At 42.6% G+C, this 18,678-nt stretch overlaps 1 protein-coding gene across 9 annotated transcripts in view; it reads left to right on the plus strand.

The window, feature by feature from the left end:
- Positions 1 to 17,322, plus strand: part of LOC116871086 (protein DDI1 homolog 2) — a 37,594-nt gene extending 20,272 nt beyond the window's left edge. For 2 of the 9 annotated variants that reach the window (XM_032863484.1, XM_032863486.1), the window contains 4 exons: positions 149 to 277; positions 7,683 to 7,786; positions 9,730 to 9,919; positions 15,149 to 17,322. In XM_032863484.1, the coding sequence (XP_032719375.1) occupies positions 149 to 277; positions 7,683 to 7,786; positions 9,730 to 9,919; positions 15,149 to 17,025 (2,300 nt within the window). In that variant the 3' untranslated portion in view covers positions 17,026 to 17,322. Of the gene's footprint in view, positions 1 to 148; positions 278 to 7,682; positions 7,787 to 9,729; positions 9,949 to 12,259; positions 12,669 to 13,043; positions 13,599 to 13,656; positions 13,856 to 15,148 lie in introns of those variants that run through there. The other 7 variants (XM_032863492.1, XM_032863491.1, XM_032863485.1 and 4 more) reach the window with 7 other exon arrangements.
- The last annotated feature ends 1,356 nt before the right edge of the window (positions 17,323 to 18,678 follow it).

The raw sequence follows: 18,678 nt of genomic DNA on the forward strand, positions 1-18,678 counted from the left end.
GGCTAGCTTAAGCTAGGTGTGAGTAATTGTACTCAGACAAAAGCCTGGGGGTGTATTTGCTCTCTGCCCTTTTCTCAGGCTGCATTTTTTAATCTTAACACAAGTGTGGGCTTTGTTTTTATTCTCCGATGTTTCCCTCCACCTCCAGGTGCCCAGATGACTATTATGAGCCAAGCTTGTGCAGAAAGGTGTAACATAATGAGGCTGGTGGACCGTCGGTGGGCAGGGATCGCCAAAGGAGTGGGCACCCAGAAGATTATTGGAAGGGTACATCTAGGTGAGCAAAGGCACTGCGGGAGTCTTTTCAGAGTAGCAGATTCTTAAAAATTTATTCTACATAGGTATATCTGCTCTGGCAAGCCTAATCCCCAGAAATGTTAAATCCTCTGTTCTGTCTGTATTACACATGTACATGTTCTAGCTGGTTATAAAAAGATCAGTCACTGTGTACTTCCGTGTTCCTGCTCCTTAGAATCCCTTTCAACTATTTTAGCTCATTTCTTTTGGTGCCTGCCTCCATATTTCAAAATAGCGTGTGTGTTGTGCTATTACTGATATGTAAATACTGTAGAGAGCTGAGCCATCTAATTGAAAGTGATTGTTTTTCCGTTTGTGTCTAGTATTGTGTTTCTTGTAATAATTCTTTTGTTTCAGTCATTTGGGATTTGGTCATTTGGGATTCTATGTGTTACTCAATCCCCAAACACTTACCTAGTTGTGTAAATCTTCCTTATGCATTTCGTCCTGTTGACGGTTCTTCTGGAGACTGGACTGGTGTCCAGAGCTGCTCCACAGCTGCTGTCACAGAAGCTCCCTTCCTGGGTCTCCAAGGCTGCTTTCCCCTTGCTGTTAGATCGGATCACGCACGTCCCTTCTCTCACTCTTTGTACTCTTGCTCCTCAGTTTGTTAGAGTACAGCTTCCAGTAGCTTCCCAAGAGAAAGTAAGGAAGGAAACTGAGTCCTTAAATATCAGAGCTTGTCTTTTTTTCCTTGTATTCTACCAGTCTGGCTAAGTTGGAAATCATCTTTGTTTTCCACAGTTTTTGTCAGTGTTGCTGTAGAGAAGCTGGCTGCTGTCCCAATTCTTAATCCTTTATGTAAAAGATTTCTCTTCCATTTCTGAAGCTTGCAGACTCTTCTCTGACCTCGGTGTTCTGAAATTTTGCAGGGTTGTACTCAGGTGTAGATCTGTCTTCCACTGTGCTGCGTCCTTTTCACTCCTTGCACCCTCCCACCTCCTGGATGTCTGTTGCTTGCGTGGAATAATCCATCTATCCTGGGCTTATCTTCTCGTTTTCTTTCTTTTCCTCTTTCTCTCTTCATGTGTCCTGGGTGTGTTAATTGTTTGCCAGATTTCCTCAACCTTGCTTTCCAACCTTTCTATTACATTTTGCATTTATTTGACTTCTGTGTTAGATGCTTTTCTCAAACGTCTGGTTATCCTTGGCATCTGCTCATAGTGAAGACTGGGACACCAGAAGGCTATTTGGAAGATGACTCGGGAGGGCAGTCATGGCGGTTGGTGGGGGATCTGGAAGTTGAAAGGGAGAAGAGGGCTAGAAGCTCAGTAAACTTACACTTCATCCCCCTGGGTTTCAGTTACCTGCTTACTCTATCTCTGTCTCCCTCTGTGCCCACCTCTGTATTGCCCTCTTGAGAAAATAAACCCCTGGTCTGCTGTGGGTGAAGGGAGGAAATCACCTGACTGAGCAGAGACAACCCCAAGATCTAACTGTGCCTCCCATAGAGACTTTGACCAGTCTTCCTGCTCTGGACCCACCTCTAACCCTGTTGGCACAGGTCCTTATTCATCGCCTCTGGGGAGTTCTGAGATACGAACTGGCTTGCTTCCCTGTTTTCCTTACTGTCCTCTGCTTTCTGTTCCAAAATTATGTTTCAGTTGTTGTGTCCATGCTTTTTGTCCTTAGTGATCTGTACCTTAAAAAAAAATTTTATTGTAAATTTTTAAGGAGTAAATGGAGGTAAATACATGTGTTCAGTCCTTCATCTCTAACCAAAATTGTTCTTTTTCTTAATAATTTTTTTTTAAGATTTTATTTATTTATTTGACAGAGATCACAGGTAGGCAGCGAGGCAGGCAGAGAGGAAGGGAAGCAGACTCCCTGCCGAGCAGAGAGCCCAATGCGGGGCTCGATCCCAGGACCCTGAGATCATGACCTGAGCCGAAGGCAGAGGCTTAACCCACTGAGCCACCCAGGAGCCCCTTCTTAATAATTTAAATCCTTTTGAGTGAGACTCAACCATTAGGTACCATTTGGACTTAATCTCCTTCTGGCTTATTTTCCATGCATTTTGTTCTTGCAAAAAAAAGTGGTCATATATGGGGCACCTGGGTTAAAGCCTCTGCCTTCAGCTCGGGTCATGATATCAGGGTCCTGGGATCCAGCCCCGCATCGGGCTCTCTGCTCAGCGGGGAGCCTGCTTCCCCCTCTCTCTCTGCCTGCTGCTTTGCCTACTTGAAATCTCTCTCTCTATGTCCAATAAATAAAAAATCTTTAAAAAAAAAAAAGAAAAAAGTGGTCGTATAGGGGCATCTGGGTGGCTCAGTGGTTTAAGCCTCTGCTTTTGGCTCATGTCATGATCTCAGGGTCTGGGGATGGAGCCCTGCATCGGGTTCTCTGTTCAACAGGGAGCCTGCTTCTCCCCCCCCTCCCGCCCTCTTCTCTGCCTACTTGTGATCTCTGTCTCTCTGTCAAATGGATAAATAAAAATCTTAAAAAAAAAAAAAAAAGTTCAGCTTACACTCACAGTTGTGCTGAGAAAAGAGTTCATTAAAAAAAAAAAGTGGTCATATAACATAGAAACTTACACCATTTTATGAAAAAATAACATTTCCTCACTATTACTGTGTATTTCATAAGCATCATTCAGATGCATAGCATTCTCTTGTATGGGTTTAATGGTCAACTTTTAGGATAAAATTATCCCCCAATATTTTATTATTGTAATACGGCATTGGATTTTTGTGTAGTTTTATGCACATTTTAATTTTTTCTTAGTCAAGAGTCCCGTAAGTGAAGCTACTGAATCAAAGATTATGAATCCTTAAAGGCCCTTGATGTATTTCTTTTTTCTTTTTCTTTTTTTTTTTTTAAATCTAATTTTTTTTTTAAGATTTTATTTATTTATTTGACAGACACAGATCACAAGCAGGCAGAGAGGCAGGCAGAGAGAGAGGGGGAAGAAGGCTCCCCGCTGAGCAGAGAGCCCGATGTGGGGCTCGATCCCAGGACCCTGAGATCATGACCTGAGCCAAAGGCAGAGGCTTAACCCACTGAGCCACCCAGGCGCCCCCCTTGATGTATTTCTAACCCATACCAGAGTGGCTTTCCCGGTGCCGAATCAGTGTTCATCTTGAGGTCCTTATACAATCAAGGATTCTTAGTTTTTACTCCCTTACTGTACAGATTAAAAAAGGCTGGTTTGTTTTTTTTTTTTTTCATTGTAAGCTTCTTTTCTTTTATTGCAAGTGGTAGTTTCTGCCCATTGCTCTCTTTCTTTTGTAATATATTTGTCTATTAGAGCTTCTGGGTTTTCTTTTGTTGATTTGTATAGACTAAGAATAGTTTAAACACCTTCCTTGCATATACGTCCCTACACACGGTGGACCTGTACTGTCACACAGTGGTTGCTTCCGAGTCTGAATTCTCAGAATTTCTGTGTTTTTTAAGTAGGAAGATGATAGGAGGAAGTAAAGTAAGTACCAGTCCCTCGTGTCCTCCTTCCTTGGGGATGGGCAAGCTGTGGCGTTCGCAGCTGTGGCTATGATAGGAAGAAAACCTACAATTATAAAGGAAATCTAAGTAAAGGGGAGCTATGTCACAGATAAGAGGACTCAGGATGTCAAAAGTGGTAATTCTCCCACATTTGTCAAGAGCAGAGTCATTGTAATACCCTTAAGATCTCAGCAGGTTTTTTGTTTTTTTGTGAGACATGATGTGCTAACTTAAAATTTTATATGGACTGTTTATTATAGGAATAGGCAAGATACTCTGGAGTAATTTCCCCTTCTAGATGTCAAGACCAAAGTACTAGAACAGAAACAGACCCACGTTTACATGAACCTTGATAAATGAGAGAGGCAATCTTACAGAGCAGAGGGAAGTTTTCAGGAAAGGTGCTGGGTATCATACAGCTGGGTATCCATGTGGAAAAAATGAATCGGAACTTGGACCCTGTCTCTCACACACACAAATGTCAGTTCAGGGTTGATGAAAGACCGTGATGTGAAAGGCAAAGTCAGAGCTTTTAGAAGAAAATATAAGAGAATATCTTGCTTGGGGAAGGGGTTCCTTAAAGGTTAAGAAGGAAATTACTTGACAGATTTGGCCATATTAAGATTAAGAACTTTTATCAAAAGGCATAAAGGAAGTGAACAAACATAAAGTAGGAAAGAATTTTTATAGCACATAGGACTAATAAAGGATTTAGATTCAGAATATGTACATTCTGTGTGTGTTTTCTGTCCTTCATCTCAGTGAAAAAGACAGTATAGGGGTGCCTGGGTGGCTCAGTTAAGTGTCCACCTCTTGATCTCAGCTCAGGTCTTGTCTCAGGATCGTGAGTTCAAGCCCTGCTTTGGGCTTCACACTAGGCATGGAGCCCGCTTAAAAAAAAAAAAAAAAAAAAAAAAAACTTTATAAAAAAATTACAGAAAGGACTGAACAGGCACTACCTTTTTTTTTTTTTTTCTTCCCTAATTAGAAAGTGAACAGGAGTAGAGGGGAGGGGCAGAGGGAGAAGCCGACTCTGAACCAAGCCGGAGCCTGATGTGGGACTCCATGTGAGGACCCTGGGATCATGACCTGAGCCAAAGTCAGATGCTTAACCGACTGAGCCACCCAGATGCCCCAGGCGCTATTGAACAGGAAACCCAAATGGTTAAATATATGAAAATTTGTTCATTATTAGTCAGGGAAATAGAAAATTTACTTGCCAGATTAGCAAGATTTTAAATCTGATAATACCAAATGTTGATGAGAATGTGGGGCAGTGGAAGTTTTATACACTGCTAAAAACATTGTAGAAAATAATTCAGCATCACCCAGCAAAGTTGAGCCTAATGTCCCCTAGAATTCTCTGATTCTATTTTCTTTGATATGTATATGTACTGTCAGAGAAACTGAATACACACAAGGAGACAAGTACCAGAATATTCAGGGGACATTGCTTATGACAGCATAAACCTGAAAGCAATCCAGAAAGTCCCGGAGCAATAGAATCAATAAATCAGTTGTGGTCTATTAGACATTATAGTACTCTAAGGGGTGATTTGTAGAGAAAGAAACAGAGTCCTATGTACAGGGATAGATCTCAAAAATACTTTCTGAGTAAAGAAGCAAGTAGTAGTTCAAAAACACAAAGTTAAACAGTAATGCTGCTTAGAAATCATACAGAACTGGTAAGGATTATTTATCATTTAATTGTTTTATTTTTTATTAATTTATAATGTATTATTAGTAGTATTAGGGTACAGGTCTGTGAATCATCAGGATTACACACTTCACAGCACTCACCATAGCACAGACCCTCCCCAATGTCCATAACCCAGCCACCCTCTCCCTACCCACCACCCATCAACCCCCAGTTTGTTTTGTGAGATTAAGCATCTCTTATGGTTTGTCTCCCTCCCGATCCCATCTTGTTTCATTTTTTCCTTCCCTACCCCTCCAAACCCCCTACATTGCCTCTCAGATTCCTCATATCAGGGAGATCAGATGATAACTGTCTTTCTCTGATTGACTTATTTCGCTCAGCATAACACCCTCTAGTTCCATCCATGTCATCGCAAATGGCAAGATATCATTTCTACTGATGGCTGCATAGTATTCCATTGTATAGATATACCACATCTTCTTTATCCATTCATCTGTTGATGGACATCTAGGTTCTTTCCATCGTTTGACTATTGTGGACATTGCTGCTATAAACATTCGGGTGCACGTGCCCCTTCGGATCACTACATTTGTATCTAAATACCCAGTAGTGCGATTGCTGGGTCGTAGGGTAGCTCTATTTTCAACTTTTTGAGGAACCTCCATGCTGTTTTCCAGAGAGGCTGCACCAGCTTGCATTCCCACCAACAGTGTAAGAGGGTTCCCCTTTCTCCACATCCTTGCCAGCATCTGTCATTTCCTGACGTGTTAATTTTAACCATTCTGACTGGTGTGAGGTGGTATCTCATTGTGGTTTGATTCGTATTTCCCTGATGCCAAGTGATGTGGAGCACTTTTTCATGTGTCTGTTGGCCATCCGGATGTCTTCTTTGCAGAAATGTCTGTTCATGTCCTCTGCCCATTTCTTGATTGGGTTATTTGTTCTTTGGGTGTTGAGTTTGATAAGTTCTTCACAGATTTTGGATACTAGCCCTTTATCTGATATGTCGTTTGCAAATATCTTCTTGGTAAGGATTATTTAAAAAGCTGGGAATGAGGAAAACAAAAACCAGGATAGTAGTGAAGGTTGGAAAAGTCACTTAGTTGTGATCAGTGGAAGATGTAGGGGACTTCTGCTTTTTGTGTTTCCTAACCTGGGAAATAAATGCATCGATCTTTGTTCTGTTATGCTTTATACTGTACACATTTCATATACTCTTCTGTTTGTAAGATACACATAAGAACAAGGGCACATGGGTGGCTCAGTCAGTTGAGAGCTTGCCTTTGGCTCAGGTCATGATCCCAGGGTGCTAGGTTCGAGTCCCAAGTTGGCTCCCTGCTCAGCGGGGTGCCTGCTTCTCCCTTTGTCTCTCCCCCAGCATGTGTACTGGCACACTCTCTCTCAAAAAATAAATAGACCTTTTTAAAAAAGATATACTTAATAACAAAGTAATTATATATATATATATATATGTGTGTGTGTGTATGTATGTATGTATATATTTGTATATAAAGTAAGAGAACTAATAAAGGAAAGAGGCAAAAGCAAGAGACTCCAGGCAAAGACAGGCATTGGTTTGTCTCAACTTTTGCAAATACAGACTTGATTATAACAGGCAGTAATAAACATTTTGCTTTTTGGAGGTTAACTTGTGTACAGATTTTATTTCCCTTTTAATTCTTTTTTTTTTTTTTTTAATTTATTTATTTGACAGAGATCACAAGTAGGCAGAGAGGCAGGCAGAGAGAGGGAGGGGGAAGCAGACTCCCCACTGAGCAGGGATTCCCAACTCGGGGCTCGATCCCAGAACCCTGAGATCATGACATGAGCTGAAGGCAGAGGCTTAACCCACTGAGCCACCCAGGCGCCCCTTATTTCCCTTTTAGAAAGCCTTTTGTAAGTGTAGGAAGCAAGCGGTTAATATTGGAGGAACTGATTCCCGTCGCCATCCTTAGTGCCAGCTGTCCTTACCAGCTGACCACGTGTCCTGATGGTATCCTGCATCAAGCCGGATATTCTCCGTGGTTCTACTCTATCCACTTTACAAGCTGGTGCCTTCACTGGCTTTCAAACTGATGGTTGCGCTTACTGGATTTTCATACTTAACTCACCTGTTTCATGCTTTGCCTTGGCTGTGACTGATTACAGGACGCAAGGCCCAGAATGGTAGATACATTTCCAAAAGCTTGTGTGAGGCTTTTGAAGCAAAAATCAGTGACAATAAATAAGTAAGTCAGTCAGATTAAAATAAAAATCCATAATCTCTTTTCTTAATGTGCTTTAGCTCAGGTTCAGATTGAAGGCGATTTCCTGGCCTGTTCGTTCTCTATACTTGAGGAGCAGCCCATGGACATGCTTCTGGGACTGGACATGCTAAAGCGGCATCAGGTAATCAGGGCTTTGCTTCCATCTCGGGGTCGGCATTTCGTGTGTTACGCGGTTATCAGCGCGTTGTCTCCTTCGGTTGTGTATCCTGGAAAACTGAAAAGCCGTGGCTTCTCCAGTCTGAAAAGGTCCTAAGTGGAGGATGTCATCATGCATGGTTTGAAATTATGTATCAGTGGAAATAGAATTTCTTCTTGTGAAATCTCTCTGAATCTTTTTTTTTTTCCCCTCTGAATCTTTTTAATCTTGCCATCTGTTTGAGATTATTTGGGCAACTTTATTCTCGTGTGTTATTTTTAGTTTCTGATAGGAACTCAGGTAATTTTTGTTGGGTTCGTAGGGATCTGGACAACACATGATGGTAATTTTTTTTGAGAGGTGGGGGAGGGACCAAAGGACAAGAGGAGAGACTCTTAAGCCGACCCGGCACCCAGCACAGAGCCTGATGCAGGGCTTGATCTCACATCCCTGAGATCATGACCTGAGCCAAAGTCAAGAGTGAGACACTTAACTCACTGAGCCACAAAGGCTGCCATGATGGTGATGTTTCTGCTGCAAGTATACATTTAGTCCCTACTCGCTAGGCAGAAGAGCTGTGGGATTGAGGAAGGTGTACGTGAGATGTTGGGAATGGAAATGCTTCTTTAGTACAGGGAGAATGATTTGTAAATACATTAGCTTGCAGTGATATTTGTATTTCCACTCTGAAGCCTAACAATTTGTTTAAAGATAACCTCTTCTGATTGAAGATGCAGTTAGTGTCCACTGGGTAGTAAGATTTTTCACAGCAAGATTTCACATCTAGTCAATATTTTTATGTCACTAATACTCTTTAAAAAGATTTTTATTACTAAATTCCTATAAAACATTGCATGAATAGTCTAATTAAGGTGCAGAATTTTAAGTGGAAGGGATGAGTGAATGCATGTGTTAATAAAACCTAGTTTTTAACTTGTCACTGTTTTTCTCTGCTTGTTAGTCATGGTGTAGACCAGTATTCTCCAACTTGATAGATATGAAACATGTATGTGTGTACTGTGCTATGTCAAATACACAGATATACAGACAAAAAAAAAAGGGTAGCATAAATATGAAATAAAGAACAGTTGGGGCACCTGGGTGGGTCAGTGGGTTAAAGCCTCTGCCTTCAGCTCAGGTCATGATCTCAGGGTCCTGGGATGGAGCCCCGCATCAGGCTCTCTGCTCAGCAGGAGACCTGCTTCCTCCTCTCTCTCTGCCTGCCTCTCTGAGTACTTGTGATCTCTGTCTGTCAAATAAATAAATAAATAATCTTAAAAAAGAAAAAATACTTTTGTAGAGATGGCTTTGCCCATATACCACTTTTGAAACCATTGGTATAGAGTTTAAATATAAGTTGTAGTTTATGCAATAAGCAAAATGTAAATAGTAATGTAAATGTGAATGTATAAATAGTATGTCTCAGCTTTATAAGAAAATCACTTACGTGTTTCTTTTCTTTCTTTCTTTCTTTTTTTTTTTTTAAAGATTTTATTTATTTATTTGACAGAAATCACAAGTAGCCAGAGAGAGAGGAGGAAGCAGGCTCCCCGCTGAGCAGAGAACCAGATGCGGGGCTCGATCCCAGGACCCTGGGATCATGACCTGAGCCGAAGGCAGAGGCTTTAACCCACTGAGCCACCCAGGCGCCCCTCACTTACATGTTTCTAAAAAGTGGGGCCACTGATTATGCCTGGCGTGTTTCCAAATTTTTACAATGAACATGTATTACATTTAAGTTCAAAAATGAATAGAGCTTGGGTTAGATGAATAAGTAAACTGTGTCCTATGAAGATGATTCTGCTATGAACTTTTTAAATGCTTAAAATATTTCAAGATGAAATAAAACTTAAATATTTAAATTCATGATAATTTTTTTGCATGGCGTTTTATCCACTGTCCTCAGTCTTTGGTTTCTTCCTTCTAAGTGTTCCATTGACCTCAAGAAAAATGTGCTCGTGATCGGCACCACCGGCTCTCAGACCACCTTCCTCCCCGAGGGAGAGTTACCGGAGTGTGCCCGGTTGGCATACGGGGCTGGGCGAGAGGACGTGCGGCCGGAGGAGATTGCGGACCATGAACTAGCAGAAGCTCTTCAAAAGTCCGTAGAGGACGCAGGTATCTTCAGCGGCCAAGCTCTCGAATGACTTTTTTCTTGTTACTGGTCCGTGGGCTGGGGAGGGTGGAGCTTCAGAGGGATGGGGGCCTTTTCCATTTCTAATCCGTGTCATCCTCCTGTCATGGATGTGTTCCTTGTCCTCTCACCACCTTCTCCTATCTCTGAATCCAGGAAACCTCGGTGTTTAGACAGACCCATTGCTGTGTCACTAGGTAGGTGCATCAGGGAGTTACTTTGCTTAGGCACATTTTGGTAGGCTTCCTAAAAAATCTTGTTTCTTTTTTTTTTTTTAAGATTTTATTTATTTATGTGATAGAGACATAGCAAAAGAGGAAACACAATCAGGGGAGTGGGAGAGGGAGAAGCAGTTTTCCCACTGTGCAGGGAGTCCAATGTGGGGCTCGATCTCAGGACCCTGGGATCATGCCCTGAGCTGAAGGCAGACGCTTAACGACTGAGCCACCCAGGCTTCCCTAGTTTGTTTTTTCCTGACAAAAATTACTATAGGAGCACCTGGCTGGCTCAGTCGGTTGAAGGTCCAACTCTTGATCTCAGTGCAGGTCTTGATCTCAGGGTTGTGAGTTAAGCCCCACATTGGGCTTCATGCTGGGTATGGAGTCTACTTTAAAAAAGAAAAAAAAATACAGTAAGCAGACCATTTCCTTTTGAGTTTTACAGTTTCCCTGAAAATTATTTTTCCTTTTCTTGGGCCCATTTTCCTTTGAAGTGTACATTGTCCTGGTGACTGAGCAGTCTTGGCCTCTTTAATACCTACTGAAAGTGCTGCCACCATAGAGGAACCGACGACAAAGACGCATAATTGAGCACTAATCAAACTACAGTGTTTATGCTATTAATGAGATTGCATAGTGCGTTCTTGGGCCAAATTAGAACAGTGGGTTAGCCGTTGACATGGGGATACCTAATCATGTTTTCATAAGTCTCAGTTGTCGTGGCTTGTTTAAATCTAAAGACCAAGCCACGTTTTCTGGGCTAAATGGAAGAACACATTTTTGCTGAAATCTACCTCCATGGCATAATTCTTCCCCATCTGTTATAAAATAGTGACTCTGGGATACATTTTCTAGAAGCTGAAGAGAACTAACTTTCAAGGTGGGGTTATTTTAAAGTCTTGAGCTGTAATCATTCATCAGTGACTAATACCATGTGCTGTGTTTTCTGGTATAGTAAAATGTATTAGAGCTACAAGTCGGGGAAATAGCTGTCCTCTAACGACAAAAAAAGATAGGATCTTTACAAAATAAACAACCAGATTTTGCCAGTGTTTTCACTTAGAGAACACCCAGAGGTCTAGACCTGAGCCTCTTTAAAATGGGTGTGGATTGCAGACAGTTTTCCAAGCTGGCCTTGTTCTTAATACACTCCACTACACCTTTTGGCACCTTTGAGTCTTATATGTAAAGTACAGCTTTGGTTGTGACTTGACTTTTGCAGGAAGGGGAGAATTCTGAACGAGACAGAGACTAAATTAATAGTTTTAGTCTTCCTTGCAAGGCAAGCTTGACTGAGTTTGACATACCCACTTAGAAGGTTTTACCTGTTTTAGTAACTTTGTCAGCTTAGTCATAATACTGGGTATTCATAAAATGAAGGTGTATAACCATCTTGTGAAATCTCTGTTTTCCCCCCACAGTTTGGTGTTTTTATTTGAGAAGCACTAGCTGATGATAGCAATGCTTTCTAACCTACTAACAGTTACCCTCTTTGGGTAATTACCTTCTTAAAATAAAAAGTTTAGGAAATTAAAATAGAAACCACGGGTATTTTCAGGCATAGTGAAGGGAATGTACCAATTGGAAAGACTAAAAGGAGGAGTGCCTGGCTGGCTCAGTCAGTAGACTGTGAGACTCCTGATCTCAGGGTCATGCGTTTGAGACCCATGTTGGGCTTAGAGATTACTTTAAGGATATTAAAAGCAAAATAAAAAAATAAAAACTTTTAAAAAGGATTTAAAAAATGGGTTTTGTGCCCATGTGCTGTTTTTGTTACTGACGATATGTGGCTCGTGCTAATTTTTGTAATGTTTAAATAGTGAAATAATTCTACATCAGGTCCTGTTTGTTTGGAACACCGACTTCCCGGTATCCTCAAAATCAAAACTCTGGACATAGTAGGTGAAAGTACTTTTGTTAAAAACTGTTTCTTTCGTGGGTACTTACACCAGAGTGTCTTTATCTTTTCTATCAATGGGACAATAAACCCGGATAGGAGCTATATCTAATACATCTTCTAAAAACGGGCTGCAAGATAGCCCAGGATAATCCATTTTGAGTTGTTTTTCTTCTAAAAATAAATCTCATCTGAGAAGGAAATTTGGGAAGTGACAGTTACAAATGTTCGCTCACCTTTTAAGATTTCCATGCCGTGTGATCCCATCTCTGAGTCTGTTCTCCACCCATCCCACATGTCTGCCCATGAATTCCATGTGTGTGGGTGTGTGAAGTTCATTTCTTTCCAAGTTCTATTGAAAAATCTGTTGAAGTTGACACATTGCTTTATGTATTGTGAGAGAATTAAACCAGCCAGACTACGGAAACATTCCCCAAGCTTGACTCTACCAGTTCCTGATTGTAAAGGTGGCAGAGGAATGGAGACAAAACCCTGCATGCTGTGTGGTTTGCATTGTTAACCCAAGTTTGCTTGTCTGTTTCCTAATTCAAACAGAGCGTCAGAAGCCATGATGCATGTAGTGTGTGTGTACTGCAGCTGGAGTGGGCCCCAGACCAGGTATTTATAGACCCCACGTTAAGCCTTCCATCCAGTTATCGTCTGTGGTCTGAAAGTCTCTGTATCTGCAGTTTTGGAATTTAGCTTCTGCCATCCATTTCACCTTGTTTAATCTGGTTACAACTAGCCTGTATATGCATCTGTGTGTTGGCACACGTACATATCCGAGCACGATTTCCTATGCAAAGAATTCTCAGCCATTGGAACAGCCCAGGGAGGGGAGGGAGACCCCAGGCAAAACAGGGCCCATCTGGCCGTGGTGGACATATCAGATCAAGAATGTCAGCGCCACAGCGCGTTGTCGTTGGGGAGGACCACACCATCGGGTTTTGTGAGTCTGTTTCCTCGGAAAACCTGAAAAGTTCCTTTTTTTTTTCCTAGCACTGCACACGGCCACCTAGAGGTAGAGACAGGTAGAAATTGCCAGTCCACTGTGGAAGAAATGGAAGCCTAGACCAGCTGACTTGTCTAGTGACACAGGCTCACTGATGCGGGCAGGATTGAGGTTTTATTCTCCCAGAAAGAAGAGCTGACATTTGGCTCTTCTGTCTCTCCCTAGCCTGACACATTCTCTCCCGGAGGCGCTGTGCCCCCTGTTTCCCTGGAGAGTAAATCTGGGAGACGGCAGCCTGGGCATCCCGGCTGATTTCTCAAGAGGAAGAAAGACAGTCTTTCTTTAAACTCCCAACCTGGGACTTCATAGGGGTTTGCAGGCTGGTTGTAATTAGATACCTAGCACTCAATTTCTTCTTTTTTTTCCTTTTTCCTTACAAAGGTGGGGTAAAGTAGGCATGGTTTAATTCGTCTTAATATCCATTGTCCTCATCCCCTTCTACCCTGTAGTACTGACCCAGTGCTCCCCTACAGTTAGGACTTAGGCCAGTGAGACCGACCATCTCGGCTGCAGGAGGACTGTGTGCTGCTTTCCTAATGAGTACCAGACACCTGGAGGCCATGTTCTCCTGACCTCACACAGTTGTCCTCGCTGGCATGCCAGTGCCCGGAGGCCGGTATCATATCCCCCATGCCACTCACACGGACACTGGGCAGTAACGCATCTTCTCTGTCAGCATTAACTCACAATTGAACCTCCTTCAGTCAGCCTTAGAGATTGAGAAATAAAATTAATCGCCATTTACCTTTAAGCTAGAAGATTGTTTTGCAAGAAGTCAGTAACTTCTGACGTAGGGAGTGCTTTATCTGCTCGTGCTGTGAACCATTTTCATGATTTAGAGCTGTTTGAATCCTAACTGGATTGCTTCATGACCTCGGAAGATCAGGCCCCCCATATTGGATGTTAATCAGCATGAAGCATTTGAGTCACATCTGCCCTGATAGATTGTATTGTGGAAGTAATTTTTGTTACCAGCCTTTGACATTTAATTAAAGATCTTACAGTAATTGCGTGGAGGTGGATGTTTAACTGGATCGGTGGCGAAGGCGTTAGAGTTCATGATTAATGGTGTCACGAGGTGGTTGAGCCTGCCTTCCTGGGAGCACTCGGTCCTTTGCAGTCTGTCTAAATTGTCCTTGCCTGGTGAAAATGGTGAAAACCTGTTCCCACCTATCTCCCTCCACTGCCAGGCCCACCCCCTACCGTGCCCTTAAACTACTTAAATGTTCTCACTTAGTTGTACTTTGCTAACCTGATAAAGTAACAGATAATCCTTTCTAAAGTTGCCCTATTTGGTAAGGTGATGATTGGACTTAATATGCTTGACCTTTAGTTTTGTTTTTGTTCTTTGCCTCTACACTGACGTAGTTGTATCCTGATTTTCAGGAAGTTTGGATAGAAATGAATTAAATAGAATGTTTCTCTTTCTTTTGGAGAGACCCAAGCATATTCTCCTTTCTCGTTGTCATTCCTGCTCTGTTCCAGATACACCTGGACTTATTAGACTTGTCATTTAGAACCTTCCTGTTCGCATTAGGAACACCGGAAGTGCATTGACGTGAGAATCGTTCCAGTGTAGAGATCCTCAAAATTTGTAATATGCTTAAGAATCACCTGAGAAGCTTATTGAAAGTGCAGATTCATGAGAATGCAGTAAACCTTGGGTGCCCCAGAATGTGCACGCTTAGCAGACAGCCCAGGTGATTCCAGGGCAAGTGATAGAACACACTTGGAAAAACTCTAGAAGTTCTAGAGTTCTGAACTCTCCGAGAATAAAGACGTATCAATATCCCTCAGTCTTGCACTAACCCAGCTACTATGTGAACGTTTATTAATGGTACTTAGAGAAAAATACTGAATTCAAGTGCACATGTTTTATTAAGAACGTACCTACCTCTTATTCTGATGCTGTGATGTTCAGTTGTCTACCGCAGTGAGAATGGTTTTTGTATAAGTCTGTGAATATAAGGCAGACCCAGCTTTAAGGACCTGATTTTGTCCTGTCCTGTTTAGATTTGTATCATCCAATAATTCAGTGGCCTTTGTAACTGGCTGATTAATCTCCTTTCCTTTTTGTTCCATATAGAGAAAAGCGGTAAAGAAACTACCTCACTGGGAATGTCATCATTACCAACTTCAGATGGATGTAACCATCCAGCCCATCCTTTAGGACAGAGTCCTGCGATTGGTAATCCTATGAGTCTTGCTCACTCTGTCTCTGCTTCAGTCTGCCCTATCAAGCCCAGTGACCCGGACAGCATCGAACCTAAAGCTGTGAAGGCTTTGAAGGCTTCAGCTGAACTCCAGATAACCTCTGAAAAGAAAGAACATCTTCCTCTCCAGGATCTTCCTGATAGTGCTTCTTCAGCAGACCACAGTCCAGCCCTGCCTTTGCAGAATTCCTCCGAAGAAGCCATCGTTGCTGATAACATGGAGAAATCTGCTGAAAGAAGCATCCAGGGCCCGAGATCTCATCTCCACACAAGACAGCAAGGTAGTGTACCTGTCACAACCACTAGGGTGCAAGAACCACCGGGGCTTCTAGGTGGGAAGGGGCAGCATCCAGAAAGTCAGAACCTGCCTCAGGTGAGTGGCCTTTGGCGGCACAAGGAACCAGGGAATGAACAGCACGGGGTTGGACAACAGAATGCTCTAAATGACCAGGAGCATCTCTGTGACACAGAGGACTCTGAGCTTTTTGGAGAAAGGCAACAGAATCAGCAAAGAAGTGTTGATTTGGAAACGGCAGTGAAAGGAGACGGGCTACAACAGAATGTGGACCTTCCGCGTACAGAAGAAAATACTCTACCTTCAGGGTGCTTTGGCTGCTCGAATTCAGAAACACTTATGGAAGTAGAGACGGTTGAAGAATCCCTCGTCGCACTATGTAATTCCGCACGTGGTCAGCAGGCCAGTGTCAGGGACATCGGGGCATCTGCTCTCAGCTTAGATAATCCCTTGATGGAAGTGGAACCATCAAAATGTAACCCTTCATCTGAAATTTTGAGTAATTCCATTTGCACTCAGGATTTACAGCTCCCAGACAGTAACATTGAAATGTCTGGAACAGGTAAAGAAGATGGGGATTGCTCCCCCTCTTTAAGTCTTTGTGGCAGTTGTCAGCCCTCTGTGGAGTCAGCGGAGGAATCCTGCTCATCTCTAACCGTAGCCTTGAAGGAACTCCATGAACTTCTGGTCATTAGTAATAAACCAGCTTCAGAAAATACATCTGGGGAAGTTATCTGTCAGTCTGAAATGGTAACCGAGGGCCAAACAGTTATTAAGGACCTTTCTGAAAGATGGACCCAACGTGAGCATCTTACAGTTACCCAGAATGAAGAGAGTTCACAAGTCACCTTTCATCAGACCATATCTGTATCGGTGAGGGTAGAGAAGTTACCAGATGCTTCAGATGGTGCTGGAGTAGATGCAGTCGAAAGTAGTACCGTTGGGGATCCGGGTGATGGCCTAGTAATGGATAAGGAAAGTGACCCTGAGTCTAGGGAATCCAGAAGGGAGAGCAGCTCTGCCACTCTGGCCTCCACTAAAACGTCACATCAGTCACACTGCACCGTAGGTGTGGACATTGCCCCCAAACTCATAGCAGGCGAGGAGGATGCAGTCAGTCACACTTGCGAGCAAACGAAGTATGAAACCAGTTTCATACTGGTTGAAGATTTGGGTCAGGGCACACAGAAACCAGTGCCAGACAGGCCAGAGACCAGAGAAGATGTCTGTCCCGAAGCTGCAGAGCCACGTCTTGAATTTGAACCACCTCCCAGCCAGCCATCAGCAAGTCCCTCCATCCTTTCACCATTAATTTTTCCCGCCGCAGACATTGACCGCATTCTCCGCGCCGGCTTCACTTTGCAGGAAGCTCTTGGGGCTTTGCATCGAGTTGGTGGAAATGCAGACCTTGCACTTCTTGTTTTGCTAGCAAAGAACATTGTAGTTCCTACATAACCATGGAGCAGGGGGCTAGACCGTACTCCATTCCCTTCAGAAAAGCTATACACACACGTACACACTCACCACATATACAGTATATGTAGAAACCTGCAAGCAGAATGTTGAGCCAGATTTTTTTTAAAGATTCTTTTCGGCCAAAGTAACTTATCTCTTGTCTGATGAATTTGTCTATTCTCTTTGTTAAAATTTGGGCCTTTTTAAATGTATTGGCAGTATGTGCATACAGAAGCTTTTTATTATCATTAAGATGATGTATTCTGGAATAAAATTGATGGTTTTGTGTATAGCATACCATTTTAGAATGAGAGTGAATGCTTTAAAAAGCAGAAGCCATGAGAAATCCCACCACCCGTGCAGCTAAAAGCAGATCAACTTCCCATTTTGGCTGTGTCTGTGCTGTAGGCAAGGTATGGCTTGTCTCTGTTGTCCCATTTGCAAACTGGATCACATGGTTTGGTGTTTGGAATTACACTTAGTGCTCTGTGTATTGATGATTCATCAGTTACAACAGGAAATTGAAGGACAATTGAATAGTATTTCCTAGAGTGGTATGTTTTTATTCGTGTGATTAGGATTTGACCTTTTTATGGAATGACGTGGGAGGGTTTAGAACTTGGGCTGCTTTGTGCATCATAGGCTGCTGCATGGATTGCCAAGTGTTTGGGGTGGGACGCTGCGGGGGGTGGGGACGTCCGCATCAGAGTGAAACATGGTGCTACCCAGACAGGAAAGGGACGAGTCTGTAATTCCATTTGCAAATGTCTTGGTGATGTTCAAGAATCACGAGTGAAAAATGGCCGAGAAACACTGGAATTGACTAGAGGGAGGGTCTGTTAGCATCTTAACTGCTCACCCCTCAACCCTTAGTGGTGATGATGAACTTAAAGATCGCTAGTGGGTTGATCGCCAGCAGTTGATTTCCTTTTGAAGCTCATCTACTAGGAACTTCTTCTAAAGCTCAGGTTGAGCTGTGATCTGAGTGGAATATTGTGAAGCGGGATAACCTTGTCACTGGTTCACCCTGGTGCTTGGAATGGTCAGTCTCTGTGTTAATGTCCTTCATGGCACCGGAAATAGCAACTGCAGTTTCTGACTGAAGTGGCCTTGGTAGAGATTTCCATCCCTTTCTTTCCTCAGGAGTTTCTTTTTTAAAGCAAGATGCGTCATATTTGTGTTTACTGTGTCAAGGTAGAGTGGGGCATAGTATATAGATGTATTTATTGTGGCCTTTTTTTATATGAGGACTAGCCCTCGGAAACCATTGTCCTGTGGGCCCCACTGTGCAATAATCCTACTGGATAGATTTTAGGTAGTTTTTCCTGGAAAATAAACTCTCTTATGTACCTAGCAGGAATCTGAAATCTTGGTTTTACTGAAAAGAATTTTGAGAACGACTCCCGATTCCAAGTTGTAGTTCGTAATGTGTTCAAAACAGATGTTTTGAAAGGGTGATTCGTGAACTCAGTGTTAAATGATTTTGTCTAAAGTCTTACTCTCTTTGGAAGTTTATTCTTTCCCTCAAAATTCGAGTCATTGAGCACAATCAGAATGGAGGCTCATATCTCAGGAGTTTTTGAAATTTTAATTTGGGGGAGGCCGCTTAGAGACGTTTCTCTTCTACCCTATTCCATCTTCTTTTCCTTTGCT

The sequence above is a fragment of the Lontra canadensis genome, unplaced genomic scaffold (genome assembly GCF_010015895.1).
Source record: "Lontra canadensis isolate GAN:19392208 unplaced genomic scaffold, GSC_riverotter_1.0 scaffold25, whole genome shotgun sequence".
NCBI lineage: Eukaryota > Metazoa > Chordata > Mammalia > Carnivora > Mustelidae > Lontra > Lontra canadensis.